Here is a 21,872-nt window from a genome sequence, read left to right on the forward strand (position 1 = left end):
AACCTGTCCTGTTGTGTGCAGTGCCCAGTTCAGCCTACTTGTCAAGGAAGATGTGCTCTTCTGCCCTCAATCTGCTCTATGTTATGTCATGTTATGTCCTTTCTTGATTGGTAAAGTCATTTAAACAATTTCATAGTTTATTTCACAGTATATCATCTAACGCCCTCCCTACCTGGTCCCAATAAGTTAATAATAATAATAGAGGTTTTACTGTTGGGGTGTCCAATCACGGTCCATACTGTTCCACTCCAGGTTTAACAGGTACAAATATATAATTAACTACTTCAGGGTTTGGATGGAGGTTTAAATGGGTCAATTAAACATACAGGGCTAGAACAAAGACCAGGACTGGAAGGACCAACTTTGGCTGCCACTGTTTTACTGCAAATGTCAACCATTTAAAAATATTCTGCATATTCCTGCATTGCAAATTTGCAAAAATAAAATGCAGGTTATTCTGATGACCGGGGCAAGAGGTGATTCTTGGAAGTGATGTGGCCTAGGCTGTTGCCAACAGGAGCCTCCCTCAGACGAGATGTGATCCATCTCTGACAGCTGCCAGTCAAAGACCAGCCCGTTATTTAAGTAAACTTGGAAAGTCGCTGAGGAGAAAGCGAGAGGCTGTTGAAGCGCTGCTGGGATGCTTCCAATTCAATTACGCTGACAGGAGCACCTCCTCCACAGCCCCCTTGGGACCCATGCAATTGACTACGCTGTCTCGGGGTGACAACAGGAGTGTTGACAGAAAAAAAACGAAGAGTAATTGAAACACTATTAAAGCAAACACTGAATTAAAAAAAATAATCATTACATTGGAATGGCATCTTTACATGTGGTTGCACTGGGAGCTCATGCATTCGGGTATGCCTTGCTCTTTAGTCACTGCGCATGTTGATCTGGCTGTTTAAAGAAGGGTTGTTTGCAGGCTGCAGAGTTTGCTGGTTTGGGAGAAGGTGTGTCTACCATATTCACTTGTAAGCCTCTTACATTTGAGTTTTGTAGAATTTGTAAAAGATATATGAATAATTTATTAGAAGACACCTCTAGCAAATTTTAATGAAATGAGGCAGATTTAAGGCAAATTACTGTTACATTGTTATGCTAAATATTCCGAAACTGCACATTTGAGACCTATTGAGATAACGAAAGTGCACGGCAGGGCAAGATTAATAGGAATATTTTGTTAGCAGAAACCACTTTTAGTGAGTGTGAGAACCTCCCGCTGCTCCCTCAGCCAAGGAGAACAGTGGATATGGACCCCCATGGAAGACTCAGACCAGCTTTAAACCTACCAGAACAATGACTGCTGCAGGGCCAACAAACGCATAGAGCAAACCACCCTCCAGGGAGAGCCAGCAGCTGGAAAACAGCAGGAGAAACACAGCAAGGTCAGACTGCTTTTAATGATGCCATTCCCAAGAGCAGTTGTTCAAGCTGTAAGACAGTCATGCCAAGCTCTGATTTGAAAAGTGGCCGTGACTGGCTGTGCACGGGCAGGTTCTGACCTCACTGCAGCCGTGGCTTTATATACAGAGTTTCTGTTTACTAACACAAGGTTGCCATAGATGCAGAAATTATGCTCACGTCAGGAGTCTTTTCAGAAGACATTAGATTAGTTAGCCTGGTGAATATCTAAGCAGAAACAGCAATGGGGAACATGTACAAGGCAAACATGTTATAAAATATCCCTTTCATACTGGATTCGATGGCTCTTCGGTTACATAACTCATAGAGTCTCTTCATAATGTGCAACATGAACAAATGGGGCTTACTAGTTAGCTGTGCCGTATCCCCTGGCTCGGGTAAACCCCACAGACACAGCGACAATCAACGCAGGCAATCCTAAAGGACAGCGACGACAAAACAAGAGTCCTCTTATTACAGGCTAGATTCTACTGGATTTCATGGCAATTTAAGGCAATTTTTAAGCTGTTTCCCTGTATCGATTTGTTGGCTGTAAAAGAAAAAAAAAGTGTCAATATATCAAGGTATCGATTTTCTGGTCACACTTTCAATTAAGGATTTATACAAAACTGTATACACATGTGTTATAGAAGGGTTAGAAGATTATTAACAAGTAATAACAGTGTACTGCAATGATTTTAAACCACTGCGTCCTGTAATAATGTAATTATAATGTTCCTAATAGAAGCCTTAGTTACATGTTCTTATAATACTGTAGCTGTATTAGTATTTACAGTGTTACCACTTCTCTCAGGTTTCAATAGCCAACTTTCTGGTAATGCATGCCTTTACTTCTCAGTAGTTTCACATCCAAGTTCTAATTTACATTTCCTTCTGCATCAGAGAACTTCCTAATGCGTTCGCGCTGTCAGGTAAAGTTACTTCATTATATATTGATTGGCAGCATCAATTACATTTCATTTCAACAGCCAGATTTATACTCTGCTATAACTAATGAGGTTCCTCTGCAATGTTCGAGTAATTAACATTGTGCAGATCAAGCTCACAAATTAAATATCGCTAGGAAGCCAGCGTATCTTTTGCAAGATATGGAAGTCATGAGCTTTCAAAGAAAACATGCATACAAGAAAATAGTCCCACTATTGTTCAGATTCTTCACGTATGCTCAATGCTGTTTTTTTTGTAAGAGAACCATACCCAGTGATACCTGTTTGATTCCAATAATCTTGGCATATACAGTAAAAAAACATTTGGAAATTTCCATGCAGTGGCAGATTCAGATCCTCTGCTGTTGAGGTCAGTTGAGCAGACCCCAATAAGTCAAGATACCAGTTGACTCTGCACACTGTACAGTGGGTCCTTCACAAGCACCACAGTAAATAAATACATGAAAAACAAAAGCCAGGACGTGTCTTCCCCTCACCCCAGCCCAGGCAGAGGAAGCGCTTGCGGATGAGGCTTGTCCGGATCTTTCCAATCACGGCCAGGTAGGACTGCCACGCCTCCGTCAGCACCCAGCAGAACGAGGACAAGAAGAAGAAATGGAGGAAGGCGGCGGTCATCGTGCACAGCCCCTGCGGACAACACAAGCCAGGCAGACAGCTTGCGGTTTTACTCTCAGGACAAGTTCAAACCCAAAAGCTGCTCTTTTTACAACAGGTGAGCCAATGCCAAGTGGTGCAGTATTGAAAAGCTTTACCCACGGACCTCCACATGCCTGGGTACGGGACACAACATTCTGTGGCTGAATAAGAAAAAAGTGTACTGTTGGCAATTCTACAGCACCAACTTTACCCTTATAAACCTTTTGCATAATATTTATGCAGTTTTACCATGATTTCCCCATGGTTATAATCTGCATTTAACATAGTGTACCCTGGTTTGCCTTGTTTATTTATCAGCTTTACCATACCTTGCTGTTCTTTACAATGCTTACCTTTGCTTTACCATGCTTTCACAATGCTGTATTACACTTTGCTATGCTTTTACTTTGGTAAACGTTTGGGGGTTTTGGTCTGGATGCAAAGAAAAAAAAGCAACATAACAACAAACATCTCAGTGTCTTTAGTCAGACTCGACTCTGAAAGCCTTTTAATGCGTGACAGACAGAGCACTAAAGCATGAATAACTGAAAGATGTCCTTGCCCCCCTATTTTAAACAGCGATCTGGGGCTTTCTGATAGATGACCACCTCCAACTAACTGCTACAGAATTCAACTTAGGGTTTAGCCAGAAAGGGGTTTTAAGCTGGCTCCTCAAAGCATCTGGAAAAGCGAAAGCTGCCAAATGGATGTAATGTGCTGTACTGTGCACTTAACAGCCTGATGAAAATATGTTCCACTCCATCAACCAACATCTATCTGATCTGACGTTCACCTGGGATCATCTGAGGTGACATTTCTCCGGTACAGTGCTGGTCCCAGTGGCGCCTAGTGTTGGAGTAACATCTGCATGGTAAAGTGCTCTTAGGACAAGACGCTGTACAGGCAAACTAAGTTACTCGTGACAGACAGCGGTCAAGGCAGGTTGGTAAGCAGGTAGGGGTTAACACTCCATGAAAATATAAGTCTACGCGTGCACAAACGCGTAACGCAATGGACGCTGCGTCACGTGCATTATTGACTTTTAAAATGAAATGCCTTGGCTGGTAAAGAACTAGCCTTTCCCCTCTGGAGACCTGGGTTTCAAATCATGCGTTACACGATGAAAGAAGTTGGTGGTCTCAGGGCTATCACATGTGCCTTGCCCTGTGAAATTGTTCTTCTGAAATTGCTTAACAGTCTAGGAGATTCTTTTATTTCATTTTGATAGAAGTGGATTAAAAAAACCAGAGGGCTTGGAGGTGCAATGACTTTTCAGATCTGGAGACCTGGGCTAATAACTGAAGGTCATGAGTAAAGTGCAATAATTATTCTGCATCACAAAGCCATCACGCACTTTAGAACAGCTTAATGCAACTGGCAAGGCAGAGGGGGAGGGAAGGATGTTTAAGACATACCTGAGCAATGCCTGGCTGTAACCCGTGCTTCCAGTCACTCCCCACAATGACTACATCCACAAACACCGGCTCTCAACCACAACTAAGCAAAGGGGTTCCAACTCACCCTACTGAGAGTCTGCGACTGGCCCACGAGAATGAGGACATTTGACGCCAAGATGGACAGGCAGAAATTGAGCAAGATGATGGACCGCTCTGACTTTATATACCTGTATCAAAGACAACAGACCACAGACACTTTGGCACAATATGACTACCAGCAGGAGAAGTACTTCAGAAGATAAAGGGACGTGCTTTCCTATTGTGGCATGGGAGAATGCAATGCATACTCTACCATGCAATGCTATGATGTTACTGCCCGTTTTAATGCCAGGTCTCTGACCTCAGTAGGGCAGCCCACCCCTAATGGTCTAATAAGAAGGTTCTTGATTCAGGGAGCCCTTTTTAAACTTGGTTTCAAGCCAAGAACTGAGGACAAGGCAAATCGCAAACAAGAAAGGTAAGCTGGAGTAAAAGTAAACGCATCATAAGGTCTGCCTCTCACCCCAGCAGTGAAAGACCACTTTCATACATTAAACATATGTGTTGCATTAGAACATTTCAGTATATTCTGGGGGGATCCCCCAGCCACCTGTTTGAACTGGTCTAACAGTTTGACTCACCTCCAAAAAGCTACATAAACAGCCAACAAAATGAGCAGGGCCACGCATGAGATTGCACACCCAATCATTAGCGGGACTGAGGGCACTCCAGAAGGACCCATAGCCTGCAATGAAAGCCAACATCAGCACTGACCCTTTGCTGCACATCCCAAGTCAGATCACCTTTGTGTAAATCAATTCTAATTCGATTTCCAATTCCTTTTTAAAATCAATTCCCTATTCCAATTCCATCCAAGGAAATTTTAGAGACATAATAATTGCGATGGTTCATCTGCTCTGATTTGAAGCCAATTTAACGATTAATTTGTTGCCACTGTGAGAAGCTCAGTTTAACAGAATACTGCTAATTGCAATTTTGATCAATAATCTACTGGAATTGATTAAAAGGGAATTGGAAATTGATTTTAAAAAGGAATTGGAAATAGAATTGCAACTGAAAAACAGGAATTGACCCCGACCCCGTGTACACCATGTAACAAAGGCTGTGATATACACCCAATACGAGACGATCCACAACACAGATAACAAGCCTGCATATCTCAAAGATACTCAGCACCACAGCATGGAATACCCACATGCAATAACAGTGGAATCCCATTGTAATTTGCACACAGTATTTTACCACAATGCATTTTTTTAAAAGCTGTTACAATTTTTTTTATATAAAATGCATATAATATAATATAAAAACAGAGGCCCCATTTTGTAAAGTAAAAGAAACATCATACTAGCAGAGAATTGCATTTAACAAATTTCTAAAACCTACCTTACAGCAGAATATCTTGAAGCTTATGAACACAGACACCGATCACTCGTTTTCAGCTTTTAATGCTCATACTTATAAAATAATTTGGAGCAGAACAAAAAAAAGCCTTCTCCCACAGACCTAAAGGCCCATCTACATAACCTGGCACGCTATGTAAACCTAGCAGCCAATTGCATTTGACAGCCAGTAATAAAGTATCACTTTACTCCGCTTCTTCCCCATCAAAGGTTGTTATCCAAACCAGAGACGACCGTGACCACAGTAAGGATCCCAACATGAAATACGACTCCCTTTAAACATGGCTGGGGCCTCTCAGCGCAATTCTGTGCAATGAATGAACAAGCCGACTGGCAGAATTCAATCAAACTGTACAGGGAGGCGAATCAGATCCTCTCGTCTCAAGAGGGATTAGGAGGAGAATCTGGGGATTCCACTGCCTTGGTTCATTTATACATCTGTCACAGGTCCCACGTTAGGTTCCCATTTTAATAAACGCTCATGCTGTCATTCTATGAGGGATCAGAGCTCTCTCTCTAGTAAATATACCTGCACTTTCTATTCAATAAGTCATTCACCTTCAGCTACTGAAAAACGCATTGCTTTGTTCCATCTCCCTAGTACCTCTACGGAAGGTGATGTCTGCTTTACAAGGAGAGTGGTCACATTGATGAATGAACAAAATGGAACATTAATTCCTTGCAAGCATGCTGTTTGGTAACCTGTTCCTCCAAAAATGGTGTATGTTTGATCCCTAACAGCCTTGCTGCATTTGGTCTGATGGCATGTTTCAGTATTTTTCAGTACAAGTGTATTCCATGGTTACCTCAGCACCACACTTCTATTCCTACCTGAGCTGTGCCTGGCTTCACAGTTTATGATATTGTGAAACTGCAAGGCAGCATCGCAGTTTCAGTCTCTGATTGTCCCAGTAATGCTGTTCATTCTAATTCACTGTTTACAAGGAAAGCAAAGACTTGTATACTGCCTGAGCTCTTAAGAGTCAAGAAGCAAGCTGGAGCAGAATATTAATGATCATGACCAGCTATGGGACAAACACAGTGACAGGAAGAGAACATAGATTCACGCACACGGAGATGAGCAAACAAATCCAACTGTGAACTCGATTCTCTGTCTGTCTGTCTGTCTCTGTCACACTCTACAGTGAACAAGACTAATCAAATTGCATTGATCTATAATCTGATAAACTCTCAATTTCTTACAAATCCTTTTAGCCTTTCAGGTACCTTGCGATGCATACATGGATATGAAGGGTCAGCTGTATGTATCTGCACTGGTTTTCCATGTTGTAAAATACATTATATGTTAAAAGACATAAAACACATTACCTTTTTCTTAGCAGTGTATTAACCACAAAGAAGCCCTAGAAGACCATACCATAGCATCCAGTACTTCCATTTGGCTGCATTCAAGTGTTTGTATTTGTAGGCTAGCTCTAAGGTGACTGGACCTGACTAAATGACTTCTTGCACCCTTGCTAAAAACATCATATGCTGAGCTGTGCTGTACTTGCCAACGAACAAAAAGTAGGTTGAATCCAGAGCTAAAGATAGAACTATGAGCTGCAACAAAGGTCCCGCTTCACTGTGATTTCCAGGGGCGTTGCAGACAGTTACTTACATATACTGATTCACACAACTATACATGAAACCCGTCATTATACGAACAACCTATGTTCAACATGTCAAGTCCAGCTCTTCTAAAACTCCCCTCGCTGTCACTATCCATGGGTGTGCTGAGTGTGGATGTCAACCTTTGACTACCAATATAGTGGAACGTCAGTGGCAATACAAATGCACGAAATTAATCTACATATAAATACATTTTTTTTTGTAAAATACTAGGTTGTTAAGGATTTTCATTGTTGCTTACTTTTTAAACTTATACAGCTGTCGTGCTATGGTGCAATGGCAGCATAAAGGAGTCTCCAGTGGTGTCATGGCAGAATGGTACAACTGTGCTAACATTATATATGAGTTAGAGTACAGGGAATGCACAGCTGTGTAATAGCATGGTAGTAACTGGGTAACTGCCAATGTGTTCAGCTCTTGCAGAAATCAGCAGTCTCTGCTTGGAGGTGTGCTGGCTTGGATATTTGGAGGTGTACTCGCTGCAGAGCGATGGGCAGGTAAGCTCAGGGCATAAATAAGCCTTCCTCTGCATGCCAGGATGACGTGAATAAAGTAATCAGCAGGTGTTTAAAATCAAACCTGTGATGAGCATGGCAGGTTCTGGTAAGGATCAACCCCAACCTTACCATGCAAGATCTAAAGTGCCCAAATTGTTTTGGTAACACGCAATCTGGCACTATCTATACTCAAGACGGTCAAGGTTTGGCACTCAGTCTAGAAAGAGCAGAAATAAAAAATGTCAGCAAGCATAGTGTAAGTCCAGCTGCTGTACCAAAGATACTGGTGCTGTATCTGCCCTTTTCCATAGCACTGAAGCACTCAGCCCTCTGCCAACTGTACTTGCACAAGATACAACTAGCCTCTAGTGCTGTAATTGACAATTTGAAAAGGGATTATTAAGGGTTCACTGTAAATGTGTCATGAAAGCATACGGCTGAGACTAACTCTGCAGAACGCATGCTTCGCACACATTGATTGAAACTATGTGTGTGTGCTTTGCTTGGAGTGGCAGCTATGGCCTGGCCGAGCTCGTGACTGAAGTCCATCTGTTTTTCGATCCACTAAAGCTCATTCCTCAGGGCAATTTCCCATCTCCCAGCCTACCGCTCGCCCTCTCTGCATATCAATCACTGTGATGGAGTTCAGGGGGGCTTCCAAAAAACTGGGCCAAAAGCAGTGTGTGTGTGTGTGTGGGGGGGGGGGGGGGGGCAGGGCAGAGACTCGACTGTGAAAAAAACACACAAATACAAACCCAAGCTCTGCTCCCCTTTAGCACGCCAGCACCATTGAAGAGTCATCTACAGTAATGCAGTCTCTGCACCCACTGGTATACAGAGAGGGTATTGGGGACTAAAAAAGGTAGGATATACCTTGTAACTACAGGATGCAGGTGGTGTTCTCGGAGACTACAGTCTCCCTCGCTAGTATAAAGTCCTCACTTTTAAAGTCTCCGATTCTATCAACTCTGAAGACTCAGAGTATCTCCTTGCAGGCTCAATGTGTCCTGCAGTGATTGCTTGTGTGACACATGTGTTACAGAGGATGTACTAAACAATATTAACACACTTTTAATAACACCAATGTGTTATACAGGTGTATCTAATGCATAGTAACACATCTTGCAATTAGAAAAGTTCCCCAGCAGTAATTATCAGCAATACATTTAAAATCACTTTTTATAGACAGATTACACTATGTAACACAATTTTTGTTCCTGGGTAATAAGTGTTATTTCCTAATTGCTTATGCCTCAAAAGTATAGAAAATTCTATTATTCCCCACAGACTTTGCTTTTGTGACCAGGACAGTGATATTTCAAAATATCACTATTTCCAATGGGAAAATGGGCAAATGTGTGTCTTTTCGTTCACATAAAGTCAGAAAAAAACAACATATGAATCCAAATTAACATGTATTTATACTAAAGTAATACAAAGATGACTACAAAAGATTTAGAAGTGAGTTTTTTCTGACTTTATGTGAACGAAAAGACACACATGCCCATTTTCCCATTGGAAATAGTGATATTTTTAAATATCACTGTCCTGGTCACAAAAGCAAAGTTTGTGGGGAATAATAGCCATTTTCTATACTTTTGAGGCATAAGCAATTAGGAAATAACACTTACTACCCAGGAACAAAAAAAAAAAAAAAAAAAATTGTTACACAGTGTTATAACCCAGGTGCAACCCAGATTAATGTTAAATTCTATGTGTTTAATTTATTGTGAATGTGTTAATTAATTAATGTCATGACTAAGCTTAACTAAAGCTAAGTACCACATCTTAATTTCATTGAAGATTTATTTTAATAAAATGCACTGCAATCTTTTTCTCTGGTTTTATCTTGCTTGAAGAGTTTTACATTATTATGCATGTTATCTACCTACCTATCCATCTACCTATCTATAAAGACAAGGCTATTTTCAATGTCAAACTCAACCAACATCACACTTTTACTCACAAACAGCAAGGATAAGAGAATCAATCAGTGGAAACCCATGCCATGAAAGTGTCAGGATTGATTTGTAAAATCTAGAAACAAAAGGTTAAAACATTGTGACCTGGAATCTTAAATTAAGTCCTGAAGTGAAGTACATGCTCAGACTTCACACATCCAAGAAACTTTTTGTTAATTATTTAAACAGACAGCACATTCGTTTTGTTCTCTTGCTTGATGTCCTTGACAGATAAAAAACGGCAAAGCTGCCACTAATGCTTTTTTCCCCAACACATTGCACTGCTCATCCGGCATGTAGGGAAAGGATGTACCCCCGGAGAGCCCTGAAGTGCCAGTCCTTCCCTGGCAAATTAAATGTTAATAAAACTATCGCCAAGAACAAAACAAGACTAAGCAATCTCAACAAGAACAGCAGCAGCAAATCACCCACTCTACCCACTCCACTGCGGACAGAGCACACGTTTAAACAGATCCTGCAGCCAAAAAAAAGGATTTTGAATACGCAAACTTACCAGATCTTTAGGTTGCTGAGCTAGCACTGCGAAGGTGGAGATCTGATCGCAAAGACATTTGGTGTGGATGGAAGGAGATTGGAGGGTTTGGCAGCCTTGTGTGTCCCAGTTTTCAGTGCCAGCCTCCCTGAGTAACAGGAAAACACACACGCACACACACACACACACACACACACACACACACACACACACACACACAGAAAGAGAGAAAGAGAGAGGGATATTCAAACTACCCGACGCACACAGACACACAGATTATATACAGTGGCGGTTAGATCTTGTTTCACTTGTTAACCCCCCCAAGGACTGCAGCGGTTTTGTGCTGTGCCTACCAAACAGACACTGAGCACTGCTGTCACAACAATGGCAACACTGTTACCTTTCAAAACAATATAACACATTGTTGAATCAGAATACGCAGTTGAAACATACGGTCAAATAATTCTATAAAGACCTTCATTGGTTTTAGTCTTATTAGAGGGGTAATTCAACAGTGGCTTGAAACATGAAGAACATAAGAAAAGTTTGGGAACCAAAAAAAGTCATTCAGCCCATCAAGGCTTGTCCCTTGTTAGCACACTATTCTCCCCTACTGGGTGGATTGACTTGGGACTGCTGCTATTATTATTATTATTATTATTATTATTATTATTATTATTATAATTAAACTATTGATTGCTGAACCCAAAGATGAAGTATCTGTGTAGCTTTAGGTTTTACACAACAGTTTTCCTTCTAGTCTCTAACTCAGGAAACAGTGGGTGTTTAAATAAAGACTGGCACACCCCCCACCCACCCCCAGTGAATTAGGGTTATGATTTAAGTATATGGTTTAGACCCTTATCCAGTGTTAATTCAGCCGGACGGTACAGTAAGTTTAAATGAGAGATGCTGGGTGATGCCGAAAGGTTATTTGGAGGGAGGAAGACGCAGGCTAGGAAGAAAAATCACTTTGGGGACCGAGGACAGCTTCTCAATCCCATAGCTCTCCTCCCACTAGAGCGAGGATGCATGCACCGTCAGCAAAAACAACCCCGAAAAACACTGCTACACTGCCTGCTACACTGCTCAACCCTGAGAGGAGAGAGGGAAGGGGAAGAGAAGCAGACGGGGATAGGGGGAGACAAAGAGGGAGAGAGAGGGGGAAGTGAAACAGAGAGACAGAAACTCTAAAGTAAGCAATATTAATAACATGACATCCTACAGCAGACAGATTGAATAGGGTTGTGGTGTATCAGTAAGATGTTCTTCTTCCACCCACATGTTTTATTAACAGTCAGGGGTTAACCCACAACTTCAAAACAGAACCACATAGCACTCCTTTAAAAACTAAAAGACAAAATCTGTTTACCTAACATAGTTATGTGTGTTATTATTATTATTATTATTATTATTATTATTATTATTATTATTATTATTATTATTATTATTATTATTATTATTATAGGCAATAATAAGGAGGTGGAATAACTAATACATTACACAGTGGAGACAGAATTGTAGGTAATTTAACAGTGGCTTGAAACATCTGGGACTGCTGCTGCTGCTGCTGCTATTATTATTATTATTATTATTATTATTATTATTATTATTATTATTATTATTATTATAAACAAAGTGGACCACAAAATACAGAAAGACAGACAATGAAAGAAAGAAAGAATTTAAATATTTGCACAATGTATCCCGACAGACATTCAATGCAAGTCAAAAAGCTTCGAACAGCAGACCAAAGAATTCATCGAGATACAGAGTCACGTTCACTCAGAGAGCTCTGTTAGAAATGTCACCTTGAGCACGTGGACGGCATGTTTCTATCTTCATTACTGAAATCCCTCAGATTTTAACAGAGCAAGAAAAAAAAGCAGGTTTGCTATTTTTCTTAAAGTGTAAGAAGCTTGAAATGTCATTTGAATTAATTCTACTTTTGCATTCTAAGAGGATCTGAGTTCTTAAATATCCACTTATCTACTCTGCACACATATTCAATACGGGAGCATCAGAACACACAACTGATTATAATTTCATTTGTAGCTACTTCTTAAAAAAAAAAAAAAAAAAAAAAAATTCAAAGGAAACGCTACTGGTAATATTTATTGAAAAGTATAAAATCGGAAATGAAACTGAAGATTAGATTTGAATTTCAAACTCTTAAACGCAAGTTCAAGAAAACCTACATCAAGTCAATTTGATTTTTGTCAAAGATTGATCAATGGTACCATAAGCTTCAGGAATCTATACTAATTAAATCTGTATCTCTGAGTTCCACAACGCCAAGCTAAACCCTGCCTGGGGTTAAGATAGTTTTACTGGTACAAAAAAGTAGGTCAATTTTTTTCCCCCTCTATTATAATCCCAGTGTACTAGTACCATAAAGAAAGCATTGCGGAACAGAGACAGAAGGAATAACACAATCTGAAATACAATGATCAAATACACAGTAAAGCATAGCAATGTGCTGCAAAGTATGGTGAAATCACAGAAAGGAACATAAATGTGTCCTAAAACATTTTAAACTATGGGCGATACATTCATTTCATCCAGAACACGATAAAGCACTCAATGGTGTTATAGGAAATACAAAAAAATAAAATAAAAATGCATACATTTAAACGACCCCCAGGTAAAAATCTATAATTCTATGAGAACCCTTTCTACTAGAAAATGGAAACACCTGCCACAGAATTTCTTTTAACATAATCAATGCACTGCAAGAAGACGACAAAGCTACAAAACAGATCCAGCATTCATTATTAAACCTCTTGCACATAAGAGTATTGTTTACTGTATAATGGTTTCGACCAGTCTTTTTATTCTCTGGGGTGTTCTTTGCCTTAATTTTTCAAGCGCCACTAATATTTTATTATTTTATTAGACGGAAGATGCTACAGAAAACACACGATACGACAAACCCCAGTGCAGAGATTATAGCTAAACCTTAATACATAATTAAAATAAAATAAAATGCATGACACGCTTTATGGCTAATGCTGAGTCAATATAATGTATTATTTATCACACCAGTACAGTAGAACTACATTGCTTCCAAAGGCATTCATTCCACAGGGATCACAAGGGATCATTCTGAAAGACAGATTTTTTTTATAAGCCTCTCTGGAGTCGCTATTACAGTCCAAGGGAAGCTGTTCTTTAAGGAAGGTTTTAATAAAGCAGTGTGCCTCACATGGTTCATTAAGAGAATAAATAGCTCCCACTGGACAGATTGTTGTGTACTTGGAACAACCGGGCCATGCTGAGCTGAGCTTGACATGTAGCAAGGAATGCAAGTCTCAATATGCAGGTTTTAATGTGCTTGTATGCAAGTCTCAATATGCAGGTTTTAATGTGCTTGTATGCAAGTCTCAATATGCAGGTTTTAATGTGCTTGTATGCAAGTTTTTAATATGCAGGTTTTAATGTGCTTGTATGCAAGTTTTTAATATGCAGGTTTTAATGTGCTTGTATGCAAGTTTTTAATATGCAGGTTTTAATGTGCTTGTATGCAAGTTTTTAATATGCAGGTTTTAATGTGCTTGTATGCAAGTCTCAATATGCAGGTTTTAATGTGCTTGTATGCAAGTCTCAATATGCAGGTTTTAATGTGCTTGTATGCAAGTCTCAATATGCAGGTTTTAATGTGCTTGTATGCAAGTTTTTAATATGCAGGTTTTAATGTACACGTATGCAAGTTTTTAATATGCATGGATCCTGTCACAGGCGATACACTTTTCTTGTTAAGCTTTATAAATAGTTGCTTCAAATAATAAGCAGCACAATCCTCTGATTATTATCCTGCTCCGAGCATCCGAATTGTACCGAATTGGCTTTTGAAATGACCAGCCCAAGATAACCAAACAAACCACGTGTGTGCATTATATTTAACTTGATCTCTCTTTACTGTGTATTTAAAGGGCAGTCAGCTAAGCACATGGAACTCTGAACTTGGGATGGAGCACCAGGGCAGAACCACATGGATATATTATTTAACACAGATACCAATCAGTGGCAAATATAAACCCCTAATTTTGCGCGATGCTCTGAACATGTAATTACACTCAGTGTGTGAGCAGCAAAGCTTGTGTGCTGCCGACGGTTTTGCTTCTGTGTGCCAACTATGACACACTATCATAAGTCATCAGATTGGAGAAGTGATTTATTGGACTGGGTACCGTGGATAGGGAAATGGCTCATATCATTAACCTTTGTACATTAAAACCCACCTGATTCAAAAGTGGTAAAGGTGGACGGTGATCTTGCTGGTGAGTCACTCTTCTGTGATGCATTTAATAAGGGTCTCAAATGCTTAACAATTTGCAATGCTTTAACGTCATGCAGGAGTATGTATCATGGGTGCACAACATACATGCAATATGCTTTTACTAGCTCCACTATGGTAAAACCATTATATTATAAAGGGTAAAATTGAATGTGTACAACCATAACTACCAACTTTACTGCATAATACATCCTCTCTAATAAAATAATTATTACTGGAAAAACTATTTTTAAAAGAATAATCTTTTCACCCTGTATACGAGAGAGAGAGAGAGAGAGAGAGAGAGAGAGAGAGAGAGAGAGAGAGAGAGAGAGAGAGAGAGAGAGAGAGAGAGAGAGATAATGCTAGCCTAAGTCCTCGAGATAATATCATAGCAGAAAGCTGTAGGGATGGACTGTGCATAATGCCATTTCAACTCATTTTAGATGTAAGATGCTTAAGGCTTAATGTCTCCATTCATTAAAGCATGGGGGGGGGCTGCAATGACTGCCAAGGGGGACAAACAGAAAAACAAGACGGGTAGCAATAGACTGCGCAGGGACCTGAGTCAATGAAGGGAAATGGGCTGTGTGAGGGTTCAGAGTTACAACACACTACTGGAATTCCAGCTACAGCCCGTACAGAAAAGAAAGACTCATTCAGATCCCATTCAAACCCCAGGGTAGTAACCTCAAGGTATTAACCCCAGCTAGCAGAACCATTTGCAGACCCATATCTTTACCAGCAATGGCAATCACATGGATCTGGAGCTGGCATGATGGTCCAGTGGTTAAAGAAAAGATCCCAGGAGGTTTAAATAAGCGTGCTTTTATATAAAAAGCCCCTAGATGACTAGATTACTCCTGCTCTGAATAGGCAACCTAATACTGCTAACGAGCACCGGATAGCTTTGACAACTTGATAGGACATAATTACTGCATTGGTGGCCTCAGTGAGCGTGCCCTGTACTTAGCGGCTTAAACAATAATCTCTGACTGGTGGTGCGTCATGCTGCCACTGTTCTGTATCTATAATACTCTACAAGGGAAGCAATTAGAGAATCAAAGTAAGCTATGACTGTCTCCCAGCTAAAATGACAGCAGCGGAGAGCAGATCTCCAGGCATATGGTAGGAGAACATGGGACCTGCAATCACATGGTAGGCTGGCCGGTGGTTCAGTTTTACTCTACAGAGACACCCAGTCAGTGCTTTTGAATGTGAAGGAGCTATACTAATGGCGTTTAATGCAAGCAGGAACTATTCAAAAACACTTTTTAAAATTTACAATAAATAAATGAAAGCAAAAAACAGCATGGAAATGACATTTGAAGCTTTTAAAGTGTTTTTTGTGACGCTCCACAAACTGAAACACATACAGTGCTATTTCGTTTATTTCTTTAGCTTTTTCATTATTACCGGGATGTGCCTTACTTGATCCAGTGGCCAAGCCTCATGAAATAAACGAAGGCGTTAAACAGTAGACTGCAGTATGAAGCTTACAGTACCTACATGTGTGCAGTAATCTACTATGCTGTGCAGAGCTATATTCTGTAAACTCTTTAGTATCCCTCCCTTCTCTCTCTCTCTCTCTGCAGATCCATTGCGCTGGCAATGCAGGGCAGCAGGTCAGGCAGCTGCAGAAGCCAGGGGGGCACTTTGAAATCTGAAGGGCAGCACTGAGAAAATCTGCCCACTGCATCTGGGTTAGTGTCACAGACTGCAAGGACCGAAGCTCAGGGCCGTTCAGCGGCACAGCGAAGCAGGCAGGTCACAGCAACTCCAGGAGGAGGATGTGGTACAGCATGCAGCAGCTAACCATTCACCAGAAACGACTGTGATCATTATCAGCTACCTGCTTCCCTTAATTCACGGTGATTTGGAGATTTAAACCAAATGTATTGAGGCTGAGCTGATCTCACTATAAGATGTGAGCTGCTGCCATAATGTTTTGGGACTTTGAGTACACCTATTGAGGTCTTTAAAAATGTTTTTGATGGCTTCTGAATGTTGCTTTATTATGTACAGTATCTGGAAATATATCAATATCTGTCTGATACCTGCCGTGAAACACATTTCCTAGGAAAAGGAATATCTGTTCATGGTGATAACAGATACAACTGTTAGGTGAATGGGCTATGCAATTAACTTGTATCTACTCTGCTGTGCACTGTACAGTATGGTGCTATCAACGCCATGCATTGATCATCGTCAAAAGGTACAGTACTGGGACCTAACTGACAGGAACCCCCCTGAAACAGCTCCATTGCAGACTGGAAGCCATAAATCTTACCGAGTCTGGGATGGAAAAGTTTCCTTTCCCAAGACCTCACAACAATGAAGTTGTTGCTTTAAAATTTGAAAATAAGAGTGCATGGAAATTCACGCCGTTCGCCATCTAATAAATCATTCTCAGAAAGCTGTCAGGGCTTCAGATAATGGGTTTTATATAAATATATAAATAAACACCAACATTCTGGAGAAACAGGCAAGGCAGACTTGAACGTTTAATAGATGTGTATTTCAATAGAGAGAAATCGAAATCAGACAGTGAGTTTGGAGTATGGAACAGAAAAACCTTACGGACAGATTTACTACTTTAATAAATGTGTTTCACTCCATATCTATCTCTTCTGCGCTAAGAGAAAGAAAGATGGAGAGAGAGAGAGAGGGAGGGGGGAGAGGGTCGGTGTGTGGTGCAGGACTGTTATCATGCAGAACAGGTGGTAAAGCTTTGCCATACCCCCAAGTTTGTAAGAAATCGTCATGCGCGGGTATGAGAAGCATAAGGCAGATACCGTGAGGCTCCTTGTGATCTAAATTAGAGGACTAGCAGGAATTGCATCACGGTTTGTAGTCCAACCTGTCTGCTGGATGTATCCCATTGTCTGGTCATACTGGGTATTGCTCGGTACTGGTTCTCTTCTGCCAGTATAAGGCACATGTTCAAACTGAATCGATCCTCTGAGAAGCAATTTCTCTTTTCCAAAAGCATATTCCCATTTTTCAAATCAACCACACCAAGGTTTTTATTATTATTAGAATCTCACTTTCATTAACCTCTATAAAATAATAGCCTTGCACATATGCACAGATACCCTTCTCCATTAGTAGATTTTAACACATCTGAAAAATTAAACAAAGTTAACCTTTCAGTGATCTAAAACAGTCATCTGAACTACAAAACAGAACCACTGGACCCACCCGGCATCTGAGGCATCAAAGCAAGCCCCTGTCTTCTGTGTGTACGTTACAGGAACACGGCTGTTTTAACATGCTGTTCTGGCGCAATTAACCCAAAACTCTGGCCTGGCTATACTAACCCTCGCATTCAATTTTAATGATAGCTGTGCTACCCTTTTAGCATTTTTTATAAAATATCAAAATACCAAAAATATATCAAAGTGGTGTGCTATTTTTAATGCAAACGTTGCATAAAACATCAATGGTCTTCATCACGACTGTTGTTCAGTTTTGTACATTTTAAGAGTCACTGTAACGATACAATGCACTTCTGGGGTAAATTAATTCTACCCAATGGCACAGTTACACACGTATACCATCCAATGAGAGAGAAGGCAATCCCCCCTACTGATTTCTTACAGCAGTAACACTCCAAGCTCTGACTGCAAATAACACTGCTTGGCTGCAAGATAATTCGGCATGCCTATGGACTTATATACAGCTACGATATTTAATTAAAAGCATGGCTTCCACAGCTGGTGCTGGCACAATAGATAATTCAATTGTGAGGTCATGAATTTTATCACTGGCTGGCTGCCCAGAGAGCTGTGAATTTGTCAGTGCCCTGCTCCCACTCCTGAAAACCCTGGACTTTACTGTCTAACAAATCAGCATTCGATTCCTCCCCTGTTGGGCGGCAGGTTCCTGGCAGAGCACCAACTCTCAAAAGTTTTTTGAAGCTGAAGGAGAAGCTCCTCTATCCTTTCCCCAACTGGACTGATAAGGGTTGTCACTGCCGACAAAAAGTTTTGCTTCCAACAACCCACTGTAACTTTTTTTTTTTTTTAACAATTACCTCATTCCAATGAGTATTAAAATGAAAGTATCCTTTATAAAAATGACTTTAAACATTGATTGAAAACAGGTCTGAAATAAGCAAAGGCACTGATTCAAAAGGCAAATCTCAGTGTTTACAAGCTGAATCACATATCCCATTAAAGATGTATAAAATGTATGAATCCCTTCAGTGGAACGAATTAAATGAACACTTAAGCCTGAATAAGTATTAATCTTTACACAGACACAAGTTATACTCAAACAGTAGTGTTATTTAACAGGATGTGTTAGTCTTGACCCATAATCAAAAGCCTGAACGGTTTTCAACAGACATACTCTAATTCATTCTCAAAAGCCGTTTCCTAATGTAATACATTCAGATCATTGGTGATATTAAACTGGTGGCCAGGTTAATCCTTCTCACTCTGAGATATAAGTGAACAGTATGGGACTGCCTGATAATGCATACTCCAGATATGATCTCTTTAGAGGACAGAGATATTAGTGAACAGTATGGGACTGCCTGATAATGCATACTCCAGATATGATCTCTTTAGAGGACAGAGATATTAGTGAACAGTATGGGACTGCCTGATAATGCATACTCCAGATATGATCTCTTTAGAGGACAGAGATATTAGTGAACAGTATGGGACTGCCTGATAATGCATACTCCAGATATGATCTCTTTAGAGAACAGAGATATTAGTGAACAGTATGGGACTGCCTGATAATGCATACTCCAGATATGATCTCTTTAGAGGACAGAGATATTAGTGAACAGTATGGGACTGCCTGATAATGCATACTCTGCAGATATGATCTCTTTAGAGGACAGAGATATTAGTGAACAGTATGGGACTGCCTGATAATGCATACTCCAGATATGATCTCTTTAGAGGACAGAGATATTAGTGAACAGTATGGGACTGCCTGATAATGCATACTCCAGATATGATCTCTTTAGAGGACAGAGATATTAGTGAACAGTATGGGACTGCCTGATAATGCATACTCCAGATATGATCTCTTTAGAGGACAGAGATATTAGTGAACAGTATGGGACTGCCTGATAATGCATACTGCTCTTTAGAGGACAATTACTTGAACTGTGGGTATTCCACTACAGAATCACGTTTAGGATAAGGAAGTGTTTCCTAGCCAGAAATAAAGACATTCAAACAAAGGGCTTGAGAGTAGTCCAGAGATGATTCTTATTGGTTTAAAGTACTATAAAACCATAAATATTTGCAATATTTTTTGCGTATGAATAAAAAACCCACTAACCTTTTTGGCACAAATATCAAATTCCACTAAATATACACACTAAAAATAAAACTTCCACTGCAAACAGGATCTTACAGAATCACGTTTAGGATAAGGAAGTGTTTCCTAGCCAGAAATAAAGACATTCAAACAAAGGGCTTGAGAGTAGTCCAGAGATGATTCTTATTGGTTTAAAGTACTATAAAACCATATATATTTGCATATATGAATATAAAACCCATATATAAATATAAATATATATATATAAACAGGATCTTTTTTATATATATATATATATATATATATATATATATATATATATAATCTGTGCACTAGTGCACACAGAGAGAAAACAAATGGAAACTTGCCAGGCTGAAATTTGTGCAGATGTCAAGTAAATCATGCGCACATGAAAACAGAAACCAATTTGTTAGCTGACTGTAAAAAAATATGAATACTTCCTTTCAGCGAGATAATCAGCACTACAGATATAACACGCAATCTACGCATCTTCCCACTAGCTGCACATTTACAAAGCATCTGCCCCAAGCAGGGAGGCAGGCATATTCAACAAGCGTCTAGCAACATGCACACTGAAATCTCAGTCTGGCAAAGACTGCTGCTATAACACTGACTATGATGTACACTAACAGTACCCTCATTTTGTCATCAAAAGCATCTGTAAACAGTATGCTTTGTTCTACAACCTCAGACTCTCATTATATTTAGAAGAGGAGTAATATGCACTTTGGAGAGAGAGAGAAAAAAACTTTTAAAACCAGCCCCTAAGTTAAGGTATGTAAGTTTGTTTTTTTTTTTGGATAAAGTATATTATGCCTACCCATTAATAAATCATTAACCCTAAACCTAAATAACATTTACTCCTATTAGTTAGTACTGAAAGAAAACCATCATTTTATAAGGAAGGATACATGTGGAAGTATGCATTTAAAATGGGGAGCCCTTGTACAGTATATACCCATTCAAACCAACAGGGGGCAATCAATTGTAATTTAATTTGGTCACTTTTTTTAGCACAAGGATCAAGGACTGAGACCAGCAACTTTTGTATTTCTGAAACTGCTAATGTGTTACTCTGTACAATTCAGCACCACTTGGGAGCGGAGAGCTCCCACTGCACTGGCAAGGGCTGGGGAAAATAATGACTGCTAATGTGCCATTCTGTACAATTCAGCACCACTGGGGATAGGACAGCTCCTACTGCACTGGCAAGGGCTGGGGAAAATAATGACTGCTAATGTGCCATTCTGTACAATTCAGCACCACTTGGGAGCGGAGAGCTCCTACTGCACTGGCAAGGGCTGGGGAAAATAATGACTGCTAATGTGCCATTCTGTACCGTTCAGCACCACTGGGGATAGGACAGCTCCTACTGCACTGGCAAGGGCTGGGGAAAATAATGTTCTTGACAACTTTCAAAACAGAAAAATCATTGAAAAAAAATTGGAATACATTACAGTGGGTCTGAATTATTCATATTCACAAACACATGTTTGCCAGTCAAACTTTATTGATTTTGGACTTTCCATCTGAATGATCAGTGTTTCCAGATTAGCAATTCTGATCTGCACTTATAAACCAAAACAAGAAGAAAATGGACATACCACTAAATATAGGTATAATGCTATTCCACTCACCTTGTGCTCTAACTTTGTTTTGTTGTCTGCATCAATTTAACGAATTCCACCTGTCCTCTAATCCCTGATCTTGTACTCTATTTTATTTTAGGATGATCGACATTTTATTCACTTCTTGATTTCCAAGTGGGTTATCCATTTCACTAACTGGCTAATATAGTTTGGACTTGTCTTTTCTTTTTGAATAGTGTTGTGTGGAGCAGT

General features: G+C 39.9%; 1 protein-coding gene across 6 annotated transcripts in view; it reads right to left on the reverse strand.

Annotated features, from left to right (window-relative positions):
- Positions 1 to 21,872, reverse strand: part of adgrb2 (adhesion G protein-coupled receptor B2) — a 118,289-nt gene that overhangs the window by 15,970 nt on the left and 80,447 nt on the right. For 5 of the 6 annotated variants that reach the window (XM_041233842.1, XM_041233846.1, XM_041233844.1 and 2 more), the window contains 6 exons: positions 10,473 to 10,599; positions 5,086 to 5,189; positions 4,530 to 4,632; positions 2,849 to 2,999; positions 1,773 to 1,842; positions 1,293 to 1,359 (listed from right to left, as the gene is read on the reverse strand). In XM_041233842.1, coding sequence (XP_041089776.1) covers positions 1,293 to 1,359; positions 1,773 to 1,842; positions 2,849 to 2,999; positions 4,530 to 4,632; positions 5,086 to 5,189; positions 10,473 to 10,599 — 622 coding nt within the window. The remainder of the gene's footprint in view (positions 1 to 1,292; positions 1,360 to 1,772; positions 1,843 to 2,848; positions 3,000 to 4,529; positions 4,633 to 5,085; positions 5,190 to 10,472; positions 10,600 to 21,872) is intronic. The other variant, XM_041233847.1, reaches the window with a different exon arrangement.

This window comes from Polyodon spathula, chromosome 32 (genome assembly GCF_017654505.1).
Source record: "Polyodon spathula isolate WHYD16114869_AA chromosome 32, ASM1765450v1, whole genome shotgun sequence".
NCBI lineage: Eukaryota > Metazoa > Chordata > Actinopteri > Acipenseriformes > Polyodontidae > Polyodon > Polyodon spathula.